General features: G+C 45.8%; 3 protein-coding genes across 5 annotated transcripts in view; 2 read left to right on the top strand and 1 right to left on the bottom strand.

Annotated features, from left to right (window-relative positions):
* The window catches only part of LOC310670646 (uncharacterized protein), a 306,280-nt gene that overhangs the window by 212,039 nt on the left and 74,777 nt on the right, over positions 1–19,464 (bottom strand). The gene's annotated exons all lie outside the window — the stretch shown is intronic.
* LOC310672772 (vomeronasal type-2 receptor 26-like) lies at positions 2,357–8,159 on the top strand (the record flags this gene model as incomplete). The annotated part of the gene is made up of 6 exons (XM_083430424.1): positions 2,357–2,457; positions 2,756–2,971; positions 4,058–4,285; positions 4,731–4,857; positions 5,352–5,487; positions 8,075–8,159. Exons 2-6 carry the CDS (start codon positions 2,942–2,944, stop codon positions 8,157–8,159), a joined length of 606 nt encoding a protein of 201 aa, XP_083286550.1. The 5' UTR covers positions 2,357–2,457; positions 2,756–2,941.
* The window catches only part of LOC310670826 (uncharacterized protein), a 51,123-nt gene continuing 49,490 nt past the window's right edge, over positions 17,832–19,464 (top strand). Inside the window, exons 1-2 of one of the 2 annotated variants that reach the window (XM_083426606.1) lie at positions 17,832–18,714; positions 19,251–19,368. In XM_083426606.1, coding sequence (XP_083282732.1) covers positions 17,839–18,714 — 876 coding nt within the window. In that variant the 5' untranslated portion in view covers positions 17,832–17,838 and the 3' untranslated portion in view covers positions 19,251–19,368. Of the gene's footprint in view, positions 18,715–19,250; positions 19,369–19,464 lie in introns of those variants that run through there. The other variant, XM_083426607.1, reaches the window with a different exon arrangement.

Below are 19,464 nucleotides of genomic sequence, written 5' to 3'. Positions count from 1 at the left end.
TTAGCCAATGTCCTTCCACCAGCTTTTATTGGTAAGACCTTTTGTGGGGATGGAGTTCCTGATGTTCCACTTGCTACCATTTCCATGAGATCCAAGTCATCTCCAGTTACTTTCAGGGGCCTTTCTTATTATCTGGTACCTGCCTTTAAGAACATAAGAAGATCCCAATGGCAGATAAATTTGGGGGTGATTAGGCTCTTAGCGGCTACCAGTCACAATGGCTATGTTCTCCATTCACTGTCACAGGCACTATGCCTCTGGGTACCAGTAACGGAGAATCTCAAGTAGGGGAAGACTTCTTGTGCTTCTCAGGTTTGCATGTGAATCTGGTTGGCCGCCTTGAGAATGCTGGAACAGATGAGCCTTGGGGCTGATTCTGCAGGATTCTTCTGAAAAATGATGGTAGGAGAAGGGTGTCTTTTTGCCTTAGGCTTAATATACAAGGGGGAAATATCTACTTTCTCAAACTGGAATTATGATAGTGCTTTCTGGATCTTTTAATCACTGTATTAGATCCCTAATAATAATAATAATAATAATAATAATAATAATAATAATAATAATAAATTTTATGCCCCACCCATCTGGCTGGCTTTCTCCAGCCACTCTGGGCAGCTTCCAACAAAATATTAAAATACAGTGATCTGTTAAACATTAAAAGCTTCCCTAAACAGGGCTGCCTTCTGATGTCTTCTAAATGTCCGCTAGTTGTTCTTCTCTTTGGCATCTGGTGGCAGGGTGTTCCACAGGGCGGGTGCCACTACCGAGAAGCCCCTCTACCTGGTTCCCTGTAACTTGGCTTCTTGGCGTGAGGGAACCGCCAGAAGGCCCATGGCGCTGGACCTCAGGGTCCGATCAGAACGATGGGGGTGGAGACGCTCTTTCAGGTATACTGGACCGAGGCCGTTTAGGGCTTAAACATCAGCACCAGCACTTTGAATATATTATGTCCCACATCCTTTGCCCATTTTATCATAACGCAATTTACCTGGTCCTCTTTAGTGTCCCATTCCAAAAGCTTGTAAACGTGCTGAGAACCAATGCAGATCTTTCAAGATTGGTATTATGTGGTCTCGGCGGCCGCTCCCAGTCACCAGTCTAGCTGCCGCATTCTAGATTAGTTGTAGTTTCCGGGTCACCTTTAAAGGTAGTCCCACATAGAGCGCATTGCAGTAATCCAAGCAAGAGATAACTAGAGCATGCACCACTCTGGCGAGACAGTCTGCGGGCAGGTAGGGTCTCAGCCTGCATACCAGGTGGAGCTGGTAGACAGCTGCCCTGGACACAGAATTGACCTGTGCCTCCATGGACAGCTGTGAGTCCAAAATGACTCCCAGGCTGCGCACCGGGTCCTCCAGGGACACAGTTGCCCCATTCAGGACCAGGGAGTCCTCCACACCTGCCTGCCTCCTGTCCCCCCAAAACAGTACTTCTGCTTTGTCAGGATTCAGCCTCAATCTGTTAGCCGCCATCCAACCTCCATCCGCCTCCAGACACTCACACAGGACCTTCACTGCCTTCACTGGTACTGATTTGAAAGAGGTAGAGCTGAATATTAGAGGTAGAACAGAAATATCACTTGGACAGTACTGGCATGTATATAATTTCTCCCCCCAGGAAAGGACCCACAAAGTACTGGCAACTCCTCTCCTTCTTGTATGCCATTCAAGCGATCAACCAGAATCAAAAGCTGTTACCCAACATCACCCTGGGCTACAGCATCCATGAGAACTTTTTTGATGGAAGGGTGACCTATGATGCTTTGCTAGACATGCTGTCAATTGGGCAGCTGAGCTTTCCAAACTACAGCTGTGGTAAACAGACTAACTTACTGGCTGTTCTCGAAGGGTCCGACTCTCAAAACTCCATCCAGATTTCAAACGTGTTGGGCATCTATAAAATCCCACAGGTAGGAATGGAGAGAGGTATAATAGCATTATGATATTGGCAGTCTTATTTTCAACTACCCTCCTGTTGAACCCTAGCATCAAATTTGCCTTCTTTACGGCTGCCACAACCTTCAAGGAAATCACTGTTCCCACCAAAGGGTCCTTGCAATAGACCTTCCTCCTTCCGAAGACCTTCCCAATCTCATGTTGGGCTTAGAAATATTTAGGCTTTGATCTGAAATCAAACAAGATCCAAATCTTCCTTCTCTTCCCAGGTCACTTATGCTTTTGTCTCTCATGTTCTGAATGATAAGAGGCATTTCCCTTTTTTCTACCGGATGGTCCCCAAAGAAGAAGCCCTGTACCCAGGGATTGTCAAGCTGCTCCAGCACTTCCGATGGACGTTGATTGGCCTCCTTGCACCAGACACCGACAATGGAGAGAGGTTCCTGAAGAGCTTGACACCCGTGCTCATCAAGAGCGGTGTCTGTGTTGTCATCTCACAAAGCATCCAAGGACTGAATACAAATGGAGTATACATTCCTCGTCTTCCATTCCGCAAGTGGAGGCAAGTGCATGTATTTGTTTACTACGGGGAAATGACTTATTTCTTAGATGGACTACGCATCATACAACAGTTTTTTGACATAGTGATGAAATCCATTGTTGGGAAAATCTTCATTACAACAGTTTTGTGGGATGTCGCCTTGGAACTGATGTATAATGACATATCTTTCCAACACATCCATGGTATATTTTCCTTCTTCACTGAGACAAGTAAAGGGGCAAAATACGGTGATTTTCTACCCTTTTTCTATGGTATTAAGAAGTTTTGGGAGGATGCTTTTAATTGTTTCTATTCAAAGCATGCATTCTCAGTGAAAGGCCGGACAAGATGCAGAGAGAGAGGGAAACTGGAGAGGCTTCCCCAAGATGATCTGGAAAGAATCCTCTCTCTAGACAGCTACAGGATTTACAACACTCTGCAAGCCGTGGCTCATGCCTTAAATGCTGCATATTCATCTAGATCTAAGCAGAGGGGAACTGAGAGAATGGGACTTCAAAGGCTACAGCCATGGCAGGTATTTTCTTTCCCTTCATAGACATCTCAACTGAACATGACAATCGATTGTAGTGTTGCAGATATTAAGTATTGTGCAGCTTGAAATGATTGGAAGCATAAGAACTCGAAGCATTCATTTCCTTTTGGAAATGAATTATTGCCCAGGCGCATAGAAGTATTATGTATTATTCACTCTTTACTCGCAGAACTCATTATAACAGAATGAGAACATCATTCTGTCCAACACAGGCTCGGGATCTCTCTCTCTCTCTCTCTCTCTCTCTCTTACCTTCAGGAGAGCTTCCTTTACATATTGACTCTGTTGAGTTTTGGAGCCAAAGACAAAAAGGCAACTCTCTTCAAAAAGGAGATATTGCAATCCAATGCCTTCATCACATGATCTAAGGTTACAACACTCACATGTTAGCTAGCAGAGAACAGCAACCAGTTAGTTAATCTTAATCTCAGCAAGAGCCCGGAGCCCTTTAGAAAAAAACTACTATAGAAAAAACCCAAAGTTTGTAAAACACATTACCCATTTTCCATTTCAAACCTTCCTTAATACATATACATTTTTCATTTCTGTTTGCTATTCTTATTCTTGCCTCATTGCACAGCCCCCCAAGCATCTGCTCCCATCATGTGCCTAATTCTCCTTTCCCCGCAAGTTGGAATTATTTTTGGCAGGGGAGATGACATTCATCAGGCTGTCTCTAGTCTCTATTCCTTTGACACCCGCTTGACTCTGCTCTGGCTCTCTGCTCCCTCCACCAAGCTCCTGCCTTTCCCTGCTGAAGCCCATATTGGAGATTTCATCCATTAAACATTATTTACATGGTTGAGTTTATCTTAATGCTGCCACCGTTTTCAGATGTATACAGTCATTTTCCATATATTCAACAAATGCTTTCCACTCTTCTTTCAATGTTTGTTCTTCTTGCTCTCTTATTCTGCATGCTAAATCTCCAATTTCTGCATATTCTGTCCACTTAAGCTGCCAATCCTCTTTAGCTGGGACCTCGCTCACTTTCCATTTCTGGGCTAGCAAAACAGGGGCCTATGCTTCCCTTTATTCTAAATGCTCTCACCTTTGCTTCTGTTCCAGCTCCACCCTTTCCTAGGAAACACCCAGTTCTACAATTCTTCCATGGACAGAGTGTATTTGGATGAGAACGGGGAGCTGGCAGCCGACTTGGACATTGTGAACTGGGTGGTGTTCCCCAATAAATCCGTCCTCAGAGTGAAGTTTGGGAGTATCGACAGACAGGGATCCCCAGACCTGAAGTGCACCATCGACCAGGAGGCCATTGTGTGGCCCAAGTGGCTCAATCAGGTGACGGGGAGTGGGAATCATGCCTGTCATTTCGCTGTCTTTTCTATGAGCTGTAATAAGTGCTCCCTGTTCTGTGGGCTGCTGGCCTCAGTTGCCTGTCAACTCCAGCACTGGGCTGTTGTTCCAGATAGTTCCTACAGCTCCTCTGCTCAGCTGGGTGCCAAAGGAGGCTTCCTGCTAAACTGTGTGTATGGGGAAAGGGGGGCTCCTTGCTTTTCTGTTGTTACATGAATTTTATTAGTAGTGAATAGCTCATGGCCCATATACAGAACTTTATTTAATGGAGGTCCTTTGTTTTTTTCTGAATTTAATCATGAATAATTCATGTAATGGACAGTGATGGGAAATGCTTAGTTTCAAGCTATAGTCTAGATGCTACAGCAGATGACAACATACTATGCCTCAAACAACAATTCTCATTGACGCTCTTCGTCTTTGTGCCTAGACCCTTCCTACTTCCAGGTGTGTGGAAAGCTGTCGCCCTGGATCCGTCAAGGTGATTCAGGAAGGGAAGCCTCTTTGCTGTTATGAATGTCTTCCCTGTGCAGAAGGGACCATCTCCACTCAGGAAGGTGGGTGACTCCAAGGGAAAGGCTGGCCTTGGGGAAGAGAGAAGGGTTCAGTCAGGAATCTCTCAAAACCAATTCTCCCTCACCCTGAAGCCAGATGAACACTGCACCCCATAGTTGCCTTTGACTAGACTTAACTGTCCCGGGGTCCTTAAGGAGGGAGATTGTTATGGACCTAGGGTAGATATTAGACTTCTGCACAGACCCCTGGTCCTCCTTTTGGCCCTGGTATAGGGGGCTCCAAGCTGCCCAACCTGCCAGAGGCCAAGCTGGGGATCTCTAGCCCTGGAATCTGTCCCAAATTTCTTCAGGGTAGAGCTAATGTTTAGAAAAACCTAATTAAATACCTGTTGTGATCTGTGGCTGTCTCAGACTGACTTGGTCTACAACTGAATCTCTCCCCAGAGGCTAGATACTGCTCAGGGCTTGGCCGAATCCAGTGTATTAGATATTACTTACTCTCTCTCTCTCTGTCTCTCTCTGTCTCTCTCTTGCAGATGCAGACCATTGCAAAAAATGCCCAGAAAATCAGCACCCAAACAGGGACCGAGATCAATGTGGGTTCAAGGATATCACCTTCCTAGCCTATGAAGAATCTCTGGGGGTTGTCCTACTTTCCCTTGCCCTACTGGGGTCCTTAGCCACAAGCTTTGTTTTAGGAATCTTTATTAAATACAACCAAACTCCCATAGTCAAAGCCAACAACCGGGACCTCTCCTACATCCTCCTGGTTTCCCTCCTGCTTTCCTTTTTGTCCTCCTTCCTGTTCATTGGGAGGCCAAGGAAAGGGACCTGCCTTCTCCGACAAACGGCCTTCAGCATCATCTTCTCTGTTGCTGCTTCTTCTGTGTTGGCAAAAACCATCACGGTGGTTCTGGCCTTCCTGGCCACCAAGCCAGGGAACTCAGTGAGGAGATGGCTGGGGAAGAGTCTGGCCAACTCCATTGTCATTTCCTGTTCCTGTGTCCAAGTTGTCATCTGCATGATCTGGCTGGGTACCTCTTCCCCATTCCCAGAGTCTGACATGCACTCCCAGCCAGGGGAGATCATCCTACAATGCAATGAAGGCTCTGTGGCCATGTTTTATGGTGCCCTTGGCTACATGGGCTTCTTGGCGGCCATCTGCTTCACAGTGGCTTTCCTAGCCAGGAAGCTGCCTGGGGCCTTCAATGAAGCCAAGTTGATCACCTTCAGCATGCTGGTCTTCTGCAGTGTTTGGGTGTCCTTTGTGCCCACCTACCTGAGCACCAAAGGGAAATACATGGTAGCCGTTCAGGTTTTCTCCATCTTGGCCTCCAGTGCTGGGCTCCTGGGCTGCATCTTCCTTCCCAAATGCTACATTATTTTGCTGAGACCTGATCTGAACACAAAGCAGCACCTGACAGCAAAAACTAAAGATAGCATCTGATTCTTAAAATATTATTTTTCAAGAAGGTAGAGAAGTGATGTTCTTGAAAAATAATGTTTCAATTTAAAAAATCATTACCCTCATTTGATCATGTAGAACCAACCAACTTAATGGAAGTAGTTATGAAATTCGTATTTGGCTGAAAATTTGTTAATACTTTGGAAGATATAGATCACATAGATCACAGGGAATTCACATTACCAAAATTTTGTAATTATTCTTGGAATGGAACAAGGATGTCCACTGTCACTCCTGTTATTTCTCCAAGTGAATCCCCAGCCCCCGGCTCTCTCACTTCCTCATTCATCGACACCTCCTCTGCAGGTGCTGCTAAGTGCCCTCTGTCTTTGAGCTCTTTGCTCTCCTACTTTCAAGGCTCGCTGGGTTCTGGGACATGGTGGGTCTAGAATGGTTTCTAATGACGTGTCAGCCAGGTGTTGCTCTGGCTGTTTCATGATTTCCCAACTTTCATCCTCATCTGCCTCTTCCCTTTATACTTTCTTCCTCTTCCTCCTCCCTGGGAGGGTCAGGATGGAGAGGGGGTCTCCCCCATTCCTCCCTGGCCCTTGGTCATCTTGGTCACCCTCCAATCCACACCTGCCAACTCATCAATATCTTCCTTAATTTATGGTGCCCAGAACTGGACACAGTATTCCAGGTGTGGTCTGACCAAGGCAGAATAGAGCGGGACTATTACGTCCCTTGATCTGGACACTATACTTCTGTTGAAGCAGACTAAGATTTCAACATTATTTTTATTAGAGTTAAAAAAATTTATCTTTTCCCCCTGATTGTATAATTAAAAAAACACACCTTTCAATGTTGTATTTTAAAATGTTGTGAGCCATGCAGGGACCTTACAGTGAGGGAGGGTCATCAATATTATTATTTAATATATTAAAAAGTTGCTGCATCCCTCTGTTGACTCATGTTAAGCTTCTGGTGTAATAAGCCAGTTGTCCTATATTTAGGCCTCTGCTTATTCTCTTCAGCCTCAGCAAAGGTGTTGTTAACATTTTGCGCCTTCAGACCATATACACAGGGACCTAGGTCCACATTTGGCCAGAATCCTACCCGCTCAACTGTCATCTCTAACCCCCAACCCCCAAAAATATTTCGATTTCCCCCATGCCCCCGTTTCATTCCACTTCCTCAGAAAAATCCTCGAATGTTTCCACTGAATGTAGTAAGAAGGGAGCGTATTATGGAGGGGGGAGCTCCTGGCGCACATTTCCACAGTGGTGGGAATGTTCTGGGGGTTTTTAAATTAAAAATTTGATGATTTACAAAAGTGTGCAATGTCTCTCGTATTTTTTTTCCATGTAACATTTTTACAATTCAGTTTCATTTGTTGAGACATTATGAATAAAAGGGGGAGAGGGGTGAGGGGGGAGATGGGTGGGGTGTGGTTGGGTGGCGATGTTTCTATTTTACTTACTGTATGTAGGGTTTGGTGTCAGCGTTGCTTGTGCAGGTTCTTTGGTGTTCACTTGTGTTCCTTTGGTGGTGAGAGAGGTTGGGGTTGGCCTAGGGTGTGGTTGTTCATTTGTGGTTGGCTGTGGTGGTCTTTGTTTTCGTGCGTGAGTGGGGTGGGTGGGTGTTTTGGATCAGGTTACCCATATTGATTTGTATGCTGTTGGTGGGTTTTTGTCATTGTCTTGTTGGGCTGTGTGTGTGATAAAGAGGAGCCATACGGGGTGAAGGTGTCTTCTTCTATTTGTCCCCATGTCAGTTTCAGTTTATTGGTTAATTTTTCTAGTAGGCTGTTTCCCATACTATTTGATACCATTGGCCCATGCTTACTCTTGACAGGTCTCTCCAGTGGTGGGAATGTTGTGGGAAAGCGAATGACAATGAAACAGAGGAGGAGGAGGAAGAGGAGGAAAGGAAAGGGTGAAGGCTTGTTGCTTGGGGAGTGGGGTAGATAAAAGAGTGAAGGACAAGGCAGTTCTGGGCAGCCTGGGCAACTGTTGCTTAGGTGGACCGGAAAGCAAAGAAAATGGCCTTTGCTGCAGTTAGGCCAAAGGGGAGCAAAATAGGGAAGGGAGGGCTATCGAGCAAGAAGAGTGGGAGCTGCCCTTTTTGCTGCATATAACCAAGAAAAATAGAGTATGCACAAGAGTTATAACTTTTTGACTTCAAAAACAAACAAACAAACCCCACTCCCTGTATTATAATGGGAGGAACTTTTGCTTAGAAATACTCAAAAGGGGACTAATTCTTCTCAGTTGTGAAAAAATGTCACCCCGAAATATAAAGTTGGAATCACTGTATCTGTAACATTACTACTCATAAGTATTAGCACTTTTAAAAACTTTATGGAACTGTTTAGAACTTTTACAGCTGCCTGGAACTTCCTAAAACTCTATTGGAGAATCACGGGAGGCGGGGGCCATCCGTACTCCAGACACCAAGAAGCAATCAGGGTGCGTAGCGCAATCAAAGTGGTGCGGGAACTTTATGGTCCTCGTGTTCAGGACCCTTGTGTGTCTGGGACTCACAGATGGCTGTGGGGACATTCAGCAGACCACGCTTATAGAGAGCATGAAACCCACAAAAATGGTTAGCTCCATTGGGCCCTTAAGTTTAGAAAAGGGGGGGAGTTTCAGGGAGCATGTGGAAGATCGGGGGAAATCAAAACCCATTCCTCCTGATCAGAACTGATGAGTTGATGACCACTCTAAGCAGATGAAAACATTAGCAGGATTGCAATTACACTTGTAATGTAGCAATTCCTATGGAGAAAATGGAGTGATGTAAAATATGGACTATTGAACAGTATGCAGGTGAGAAGGTGAGAAGTCCAAAGATTTGGAGAGATCTTTAAGTATAGATGTGTATGGTTGTATTGTTATAATCTTATACTTGCAAAATCAAATAAAAACTATTAAAAGAAAAGAATTGATGAGTTGGTTGTGTTGAGTGCTCACAGCCCATCCCAAGCAAAACGTTCAGGTTCATTTGGCCCTTAATCCAAAATGGGGGCTGAAGGGGCCACATAGGGCAGGGGGACGTGAAACCCATTCCTTGTGATCAAGAACAACAGGAAATTCACATAGGGGGTTCAAGCAACCCACCCTGAAAACAATATTAGCTTCATCCCTCTCTTAAACCAAAATAGGATTTCAGGGGCCACCTGGAAGGTTGGGGGGCTCTAACACATCCCTTGGGATTGCAGGGGGCTGAGATGGTTGTGCACAACCTGCCACCCTCAAAAATATGTTTGTGGTGACATTTAAAACTAGCCCGTTTGGGGTGTCCTAAAAGCGCGAGGGAAAGAAGGAGGAGCACAGCCACTCTTCATTTGTGATGTAGGCTTTTTGCTCTATCCCTCTCACTGTCTGCAGCTGTTTAGGGAATTGACAAGACAGGGGACATTTTATGCACCAAACTTTTCAGACTCAGGGCGAGAAATTATGAATCTCTGGAGAAATCCCTGGGAAAAATAATAATATTTATGAGGCAGGGAAGCATCGCCCTGGCAACCTTCTGGAGTCTCTCTGTGGCTTGAGGAGCAGATGCAGAGCTGGGGAAAACATGTTTGCAAGAACCCAGAGAAGCAGCTGCCCTGTTTTGACATGGACCAGCATAGGGTGGAAAAGTCAGCTTGGATTTTAAATAGCAATGCACCTTCGATAGGGTCAGGACCAATATATCCTTTAGGATGTATGCAAATATATACACGCTCTACATAGAGTACCTACATCTGGACACTGTCAACTCATGAAACCCACTCCCTTTACAAGGAGATTCTTATTCTTATTATTTTATATTTATTGAGTTTATATACTGTTGTATACATAGAGGTTTCAGGGGAGTTCACAGAAAAGATCACAACATATATAACCAGAATAAAAACAACAGTCCAATAACACCCACCCCCCAAAGGAGCCACATTTTAAAAGGGTATAGGATGTCACTCAGGTCAACCAAAGGCCTGGTTAAAGAGGAAGGTTTTTGCCCGGTGCCTAAAGGTGTATAATGAAGGCGCCAGGTGAACCTCCCTGGCAAGAGCATTCCACAGACAGGGAGCCACTGCAGAGAAGGCCCCGTTTTTGTGTTGCTGCCCTACGGACCTCTCAAGGAGGAGGCACACGAAGGAGGGCCTCAGAAGATGATCTCAGGGTCCGGGTACGTTTATATGGGAAGAGGCGGCCCTTGAGGTATTGCAGTCCTGAGATCACGCTGACATGCTTGGATCTCCACATCCCCAAGGCCATCTTCCCCCTTACCAGACACATTCTCCACTAACTGAACCTTCCGCACCATCTGAATTATCACAAAAGCTTTGTCTCCTTGTGCATTCTCTGAGGTTTACAAAGAACTCCAAGGATTTTCCGTCATCCCCACCAAACAGAACTTTATTTCTCCAGTACAACACAACTTAAGTACAGGCAACTCGCCATTTGGGTCATCGCACAGCAGCAGACACGCAAAAGCCCATTTTGCCCCCCCCTTGTCTTCTGGGGCTGAAAACGACGTGTGGGTTGCACATGCACATCAATCTATCGCACGATGGTCCCCACCTGCATAAGAAAAAATGTGGGCTTGTGGGATTCGATCAGAATCATGTCAAATGGCTCAAGGCCAGACAACGCAATGGGTTCATTGCTGACACAATGGCTTGCTACATTTCCCATAATTCCTCATAGCAATCCCACCTGACCACCACAATTAACTGCTGGAGTCATGTTGGGGGGGGGGAGACACCGCATCCTGACACTTTCATCAAGCTGCCTCCTGAGTAAGCTGAGTAGCCATGGAATAAGAGAAGAGGTCCTCTTGTGGATCAGGAATGGAAGTTTCAGGAAGCAGAAAATAGTATTAAGTGGATAGTTCCTCCAAATGGGGGGCTGTGGGGCCAGATGTTCTTGACCAAAAGCTCACAAGAACAATCTGGCCACATCATGTTGCACCAACTAGAGATTCTGGACCAGACCCAAGGGCAGCCCCAGAAAGAGTGCATTGCAGCAGTCCAGCTCCAAGTTTTCCAGTGCTCCAGTGGTCAGGCTATTCCTGTTCACAAACAGCCATAGAAGACACGTGGGTCTCTAGTGACAAAGGTGTATCCAAGAGTACCCCCAAACTATGCATTTGCTACATAGGCTTAGGATCCAAGGCCATTATTGTGAAAATGAATTAATTGTAAGTAAAGAACCCTTTTTCTGTACCAGTCGGACTCCTGAGTATTTTATTTTACCTTTTTAGTCATGCTAATGTGTGAATGAGACTATTTTGCGTGGTGCCATGGCTGGCACAACCAAAGAAGTTGCCCTGTGCCATAGAACATATGAGTGGGCCTCCCTGCCTCCACCTAGCCGCTCCCTCGGTAGGAGAACAAAAGCCAGAGTTGTCTGAGAGGGTGGAGCTGGAAGCAGGATGGAAGTTGGATACACAAAGACATACATGCTCTGTGCTGGATTCAAAACAGTGATTAATACAGTGCTAATGCTCCATGCAGTATTAATGCGGTGAAGCCCTGCTACCTATGCTCTGTTTGCATATACACTGGGACCTCGGGTTAAGAGCTTAATTCGTTCTGGAGGTCCGTTCTTCACCTGAAACTGTTCTCAACCTGAGACACCACTAATGGAGCCAGTGTGGTGTAGTGGTTAAGAGCGATAGACTCGTACTCTGGGGAACGAGGTTCGCATCTCCGCTCCTCCACATGCAGCTGCTGGGTGACCTTGGGCTAGTCACACTTCTCTGAAGTCTCTCAGCCCCACTCACCTCACAGAGTGTTTGTTGTGGGGGAGGAAGGGAAAGGAGAATGTTAGCCGCTTTGAGACTCCTTAGGGTAGTGATAAAGCGGGATATCAAATCCAAACTCTTCTTCTTCTTCTCCTCCCACTGCTGCCGCCACCGTGTTGTTGTTGTTTAGTTGTTTAGGACTCTTCTTGACCCCATGGACCAGAGCATGCCAGGCCCTTCTGTCTTCCATTGTCTCCCGCAGTTTGGTCAAACTCATGCTGGTAGCTTCGAGACCATCTCGTCCTCTGTCGTCCCCTTCTCCTTGTGCCCTCCATCTTTCCCAACATCAGGGTCTTTTCCAGGGAGTCTTCTCTTCTCATGGCCAAAGTCTTGGAGCCTCAGCTTCAGGATCTGTCCTTCCAGTGAGCACTCAGGGCTGATTTCCTTCAGAATGGAGAGGTTTAACTTCTTGCAGTCCATGGGACTCTCAAGCGTTTCCTCCAGCACCATAATTCAAAAGCATCGATTCTTCGGCGATCAGCCTTCTTTAGGGTCCAGCTCTCACTTCCATACATCACTACTGGGAAAACCATAGCTTTAACTATACGGACCTTTGTTGGCAAGGTGATGTCTCTGCTTTTAAAGAGGCTGTCTAGGTTGGTCATTGCTGCCGTCGTACCACCAGGCGATTTCTGTTCTCATCCTGAAGCAAAGTTCTTAACAGGAGGTAATATTTCTGGGTTAGCGGCTCCTCCTGCTTCCGGCCTGGGGTGGGGGTGAGGGTGGTCGCAGCTCAAGGGGGTCTCCCAAATGAGGCATGGGCGGGGGGGGGGGGGCTCCTGCCTTGGAGGAGGAGCGAGCGGTGCTCCGCTTGTGCTCGGCTTGCCAAGGGTTAAAAGGCACAGAGCTGGGTTTCTAGAGAGGACAGGAAGTGGAGGCGTGGGGGGGGGGGCAATGTCCTCCCGAGCAAAAGCCCCTCCCTCGCCATTCCCGCCTGCAAGCGGAGGGGCTGCTTCAGCCTCCCTCTCTCTGCCTGGGGGTGAGTCTCGCCTCCCTCTCCCTCCGGGTGCAATGGGGAGAAGGGGCTGCAGGGGAGGATGCCTGGGGGGCTCGTCAGATCGGGGGGGGGGCAGACCTCCCCCCAAGCCAAGCCAGGGAGGGGGCGGGGGGGCAGGGCTTTTCCCCGCTCTTCTTGCTTGGCCCCGTGGGGGGGGGAGGGGGTCTGGGAGGGGGGAGCCTGCAGAGAGAGCCCTGGAGTCTCGATCAAGAGTGCAGGAGGAGGAGGAGGAGGAGGAGGAGGAGGAGGAGGAGGAAGGGTGTTCTTCCTCTTGGCCAGCATCGCTACTGTGTCTTTTCTCCTGGCAGATCGAGGAGACAGCAGAAACTGCTACATTTTTAGCCGGGCGATGAGAGCCAGATCCCTTATGATTGGATCGCTTTTCTAACGTAGCTCAGCTTTTTTCGTTCTTTAATCAGTTTGGTCATTTATACTGATGTCAGCCTCCAGGACGCACTTTGTATACCAAACTATATAGCAAACTATATCTGGTCTAGGGAACTATGCCCCACAAATAACCCAGAGATGCATTTTCAATAAAAGCACACATTCTGCTCATGTAAAAACACCAGGCAAGTTTGGAGTACATTGTCAGGAGCAGGGCTAGGCAAACTGAGGCCCGGGGGCCGGATGCGGCCCAATCGCCTTCTAAATCCGGCCCTGTTCTCATCCTGAAGCAAAGTTCTTAACCTGAGGTACTATTTCTGGGTTAGCGGAGTCTGTAACCTGAAGCGTATGTAACCTGAAGCGTATGTAACCCGAGGTACCACTGTATGTCCTTTTATTTAAAATGCATCTCTGGGTTATTTGTGGGGCATAGGGATTTGTTCATTTTTCTCTCTCTTCAAAATATAGTCCGGCCCACCACATGGTCTGAGGGACGGTGGACCGGCCCATGGCTGAAAAAGGTTGCTGACCCCTGGTCTATAGCTCTCCTTCTGGAGCCATAGAAGTCGGGATAGTCACTTTCAAGGGCACCATTTAAGACGTAGAGGTTTAGCCTGAATGCTGTTTGAGCCAAGCAGATGCCTGCAAAGTTTGATTTCTGATCCCTTGAAGAACGGGTGAGGCGGAATCCACTGGCTTCACGGTTGGGAGGAGACCATTTGTGCTGTGCATAAAGGGCATGATGATTAGGGCCCAATATGGCATTGAGATCCCCTCCCAAAACTACAGATGCCTTTGGGTTCAGCAAAATAAGGTCAGTGGTATAAATATTCAGAAGAGTCACTCTCTGCATCACTTCCACTATTATTAGTAAAGTACTAGGGTGACCCTGCAGGGAGTACAAGATTCCCGAGGGCTTCGCTCACAAGGGTCATAGGAACGTGCAAGCCCACTCATCACAACAAGGTGTTGATCCAGCGAGTGAGAAGTACATTTTTGCAAATTTAACCGGGGACAAATACCACCTGTACATAATTTTTACGTAGTTCTCCTTCAGTAAAGTACATGCAGAAAATTTCAAATCTATAATAATAATTTATTATTTATACCCCGCCCATCTGGCTGGGTTTCCCCATCCACTCTTGGGCGGCTTCCAACAGAATATTAAAATACAATAATCTATTAAACATTAAATTTAACCAATTTAACCTCATATTTACTTTTTTCAAAGATAATGCTTCTAATTGGGAAAGTCACCATGCTGTTTTCTGTTAAAATAAATCTTTATATTTCCCCCCAAACTTTAAGAATCGAGTTTCTTATTATGACTATGAAGCCTTTTATGATCTTTTGCCTTATGATACCATAGATAAGCATGCCTGGCGTTGCAGTCTTCAGGCTTGGGGACAAGATGGTGACTGGTTTTTGCCCCATGTTCTGTCCATAAGCCCCATTTAGTTCAATGGGATCTATTCTCAGGTCTCTACTGTGCAGACCATGCCGGCCTTACAAAGTGGGGAGAGGTGTAAACAGAGGAAATTGGAACCACTGGAAATGTTTATAAATGGGGTTTCTGTTGGGAAGGGGCTGCCCCATTTGTGCTTTTCCAGGGGCAGGAGAATCCAGTGAGAGCCAGTGTGGAGTAGTGATTAAGAGCGGTAGACTCGTAATCTGGTGAACCGGGGTCACATCTTCGCTCCTCCACATGCAGCTGCTGGGCGACCTTGGGCTAGTCACACTTTTCTGAAGTATCTCAGCCCCACTCACCTCACAGAGTGTTTGTTGTGGGGGAGGAAGGCAAGGAGAATGTTAGCCGCTTTGAGACTTCTTCGGGTAGTGATAAAGCGGGATATCAAATCCAAACGCTTGATCTTCTCTTCTTCTTCCCTGCAGGGCCTCTGAGGCTCCATTTGCTTCTTCCTCTCTCCCAGGACCCTGCAGCTTGTTTTGGCTCCTTGACTCTTCAGGAAGGATGAAAGAGATGGATCCTGCAAAGCTAGCGAGGATGGAAGGGGGAAGATGGACGGTTGACCTGTTCAGGTTGTCTCCTGCATCCCTCCTCACAGCCTCTGAGCGTTCCTCTCTAGGGCTCTCAGAGAGATCTGGTGAGTTCCAGGGGAGGGGAGATGGGGACATGGAGGGATGGAGCCAGAGAGGTATTGGGGCTTGCTCAGCCTGGGGGTGGGGGGAGGCAGGCAGGCGGGTGGAGATTGAGAAGGTGGGCACCTTTTCGGTCTCCTCCACCTACCTGCCTGCCTTCCTGCGCCTTTGACATCTGCGGGGAATTTGAGCTAGGAATACATCACAGCTCCCTGGCCACCACGATGTATTGGCAGCTCAAAATGTCTAATACCAGTGCCGTGACCTGAATGCCCTACCAGTGTCAAAAAACTTACTGCTCCATCACACAGCAGTAGAAGCAACGAACTCTGCATAAGGAAGTCAAGGAGGAGAATCGTGGGATCACGGACCCTCTTGGTAAAGCTCCCCATTGGATCATAAGATCAGTTTTGAAATTCCATACATACCTCTATGTGAGGAACCTCCACTATTTGGATGGAGACCAACAGCACCTGGGATTCTCACATCCCCACCATGAACCCTGAATAGAAGGAGATCAACTGTGAATGTTCTTTGTCTAGTCATGCCTTTTTAAACAATGACCAGGTTTGTCTGAACTGCCCAGCAACTTCAATGTGTTCCTCTGCTAATTCAGAGTGTTAAATGTGGATATGAAAACGACAAATTCCCCCCCCCCCGCAAGCGATCCTAGAATATAGCTCCCTTTCTGTTCTTCAGACGTAGAATATTCTGCCACCTTTAGCTTTTCAATGATGGTTAAAATTCTGTCACATGACTCTGGCAATCTTTCTTTTCTTCATGTTTCACTTCAAATCTGTATAACACTGTTCTCATTCTCCTATTCCACTGTGTAGAATTTCCTCTATGCATCCTAAAAATTTCTTTCTACTTTTCAATCTGCCTTTAAAAATTGTTTCTGAGAGAATAATTAAGAGTACACTGGCAAAGTGGTCAAAATGTTAATGTCAATTTCTGATGTAAAACGTGTCACTTTACAACTCTCTGTTGGGATATGAGTACTACGCAGCTGCAAACTGGCAGCTTGGTGTTTACATCACATGATGCCCCTGACCGTGGGAATGGATATTCCAGGAAGTTCACAGGGATTTGTTCTTTGTGTAATTTGAGACCTTCCTGTTGCCTATGTGAAGGAAGTCTAAGTCAGTTACTTGGAGGAGACTGAACTGAACGGACATGTTTTTGTACAGTTGTGCAGTCAGAAATAAACTAGAGATGTAGACTTTCTGACTTTCTTCTTTCTCCTGCTGGTATGCAAAGGGGGAAAGGGGGTGTGCATCTTCCACACAGGGAGGTGTCGCCTATCAAGATCTTCCTGGACTGCGAAGATGCCAGCCAGAGTAGACCACCGGCAAACAAACCCCGGGAGCCTGGGAGAGGGGCCAGCCTCTCCCGAGGGGGCTAGTTTTCCAACACTCTCCACCTGTTTTCTGGATTACTCGTGGTTTTCTGGATTTTGTGGGCCCCAAACCCATTTTCTGTGGTATTTATATGTGTGTAGGTTGCCCTGGGTTGTTTGACCCTTGAAAAACATAGCTTTTTTTTTCTTCTAGAAAAGACTCCACAAGATTCTCTGTTTAGAGTTTAAACAGAACACATTACATTACTTGATATACTAAAACACGTTTACAAGTGCTTATATATAATATATCTATATCTATATTCTTTATTGATTTAGACTATTTCTACATTTATCCCACTCGTTAGTCAAGACAATAAGCTACACTCAAAAAACCAAAATAATTCAACATCAAATAATACTGCTACATTAGGTATGAAGAGGGAATTACAAGTGCTTCTATCTGTATGAGACTTTACAGACTTTTTCTGAGGCACATAGCAGCATAAAACAGGCAGCAGGTGCTCTCACAGAAAACCTCTCTCTCACTCGACAGTTGAGAACAGACCTAACTGAAAAAACGGCCTTCTGGAGTGACAGTCACCCTTTCCATAGCAACTTGGAGGCAGCATTCACACACCGAGTTGTTTGTGAAGTTGAGGTAATGTCTGTCAGGTTTGGGTTTCTGACCTCTGTAGAAAGACCTCACATCTTCTGTTCTTCCTCTTTCACAAATGTTCATTAGCATTGTTAAATAATTGGGGGCTCCATTTCTTCCTGAGGATCTAATTAGTTTCTGTCTTTGTTGTAGGTGGTGATGAATTGGAAATGAAGAATGGGGGAGACCATGACAAAAGCCACACAGTGGAGAAGCCATATCAAAATTCGGAGTATGGAGAGAGCTCCAGTCAGAGTTCCCGTTCCCATCAAAGATCTCAAAGCGGGAAGAAAGGCTATCAGTGCTCAGAATGTTGGAAGAGCTTCGCTCGGAAGGACAATCTCATGTCCCATCAAAGAATTCATACTGGAGAGAAACCCTATCAGTGTTTGGAATGTGGAAAGAGCTTCAGTCAGAGCACCCATCTCACGTCCCATCAAAGAATTCATACTGGAGAGAAACCCTATCAGTGCTTGGAATGTGGAAAGAACTTCAGTCACAGCCACAGTCTTGCTTCCCATCGAAGAATTCATACTGGGGAGAAACCCTATCAGTGTTTGGAATGTGGAAAGAGCTTCAGTCAGAGGAGCACTCTCACTTCCCATCAAAGAATTCATAAAGAAGAGAAACCCTATCAGTGCTTGGAATGTGGGAAGAGCTTCAGTCGAAAGGACAGTCTCACTTCCCATCAAATAATTCATAAAGAAGAGAAACCCTATCAGTGCTTGGAATGTGGGAAGAGCTTCAGTCGAAAGGACAGTCTCACTTCCCATCAAAGAATTCATACAGGGGAGAAACCCTATCAGTGCTTGGAATGTTGGAAGAGCTTCAGTCAAAAGGACAGTCTCACGTCCCATCAAAGAATTCATACTGGAGAGAAACCCCATCAGTGCTTGGAATGTGGGAAGAGCTTCAGTCAGAGGAGCAGTCTCGCTTCCCATCGAAGAATTCATACAGGGGAGAAACCCTATCACTGCTTGGAATGTGGGAAGAGTTTCAGTCACACCAGCAGTCTCGCTTTCCATCAAAGAATTCATATTGGAGAGAAACCCTATCAGTGCTTTGAATGTGGAAAGAGCTTCAATCACAGCACCAATCTCACTTCCCATCAGAGAATTCATACAGGGGAGAAACCCTATCAGTGCTTGGAATGTGGGAAGAGCTTCAGAAAGAGGTCAGGTCTCACCCGCCATCAAAGAACTCATACAGTGGTACCTTAGGTACCTTAGGTTAAGAACTTAATTAGTTCTGGAGGTCTATTCTTAACCTGAAACTTTTTTCTTTCTTTCAAAAATTTTATTGGTTTTTACAATATTAATGACAAACAAAAACAAAAAACAAACAAAACATAACAAACATAAATCATAACCGTATTGAAAATAACAGTTATTTACTTTGTAAAACGACTGCCTCGTTTCCCCTTAGTTGAATTTCATTGCATATCCTTATAACGGTTTTCCAAATCCCAATTTTAATACCCTTTAAATTAAACATTAACATCTTTAAATCTTCTCCTTCTTGTATTAAACATATTATTTTATCAGTTAACATAAATACAATCCTAAGCCCATTGAGTATCTCGACGCTATTTGTTATTTTAGCTTAACAAATTTAGCTAAATAATCATTAAATTTATTCCATTCTTCGTGGTGTTCCTCCTCCTTCTGGTCGCGGACGGCTAGCTCCATAAAATCCATCATTTTCATCTGCCATTCTTTTACTGTTGGTAATTCTTGAGTTTTCAGTGGTACCTTAGGTTAAGAACTTAATTCGTTTTGGAGGTCCATTCTTAACCTGGAACTGTTCTTAACCTGAAGCACCACTTTAGCTAATGGGGCCTCCCGCTGCTGCCTCGTGATTTCTGTTCTCACCCTGAAGCAAAGTTCTTAACCCGAGGTAGTATTTCTAACCTGAGGCAGCCAGGAAGGACAGGACATTCCAGAATTTCCCATGATAGCCACTGGAATGAA

Source organism: Podarcis tiliguerta (genome assembly GCF_965153285.1).
Source record: "Podarcis tiliguerta genome assembly, chromosome: 2".
Taxonomy (NCBI): Eukaryota; Metazoa; Chordata; class Lepidosauria; order Squamata; family Lacertidae; genus Podarcis; species Podarcis tiliguerta.
The sequence above is the reverse complement of the archived record's forward strand: the minus strand, read 5'-3'. Positions and strand labels throughout refer to the sequence as shown.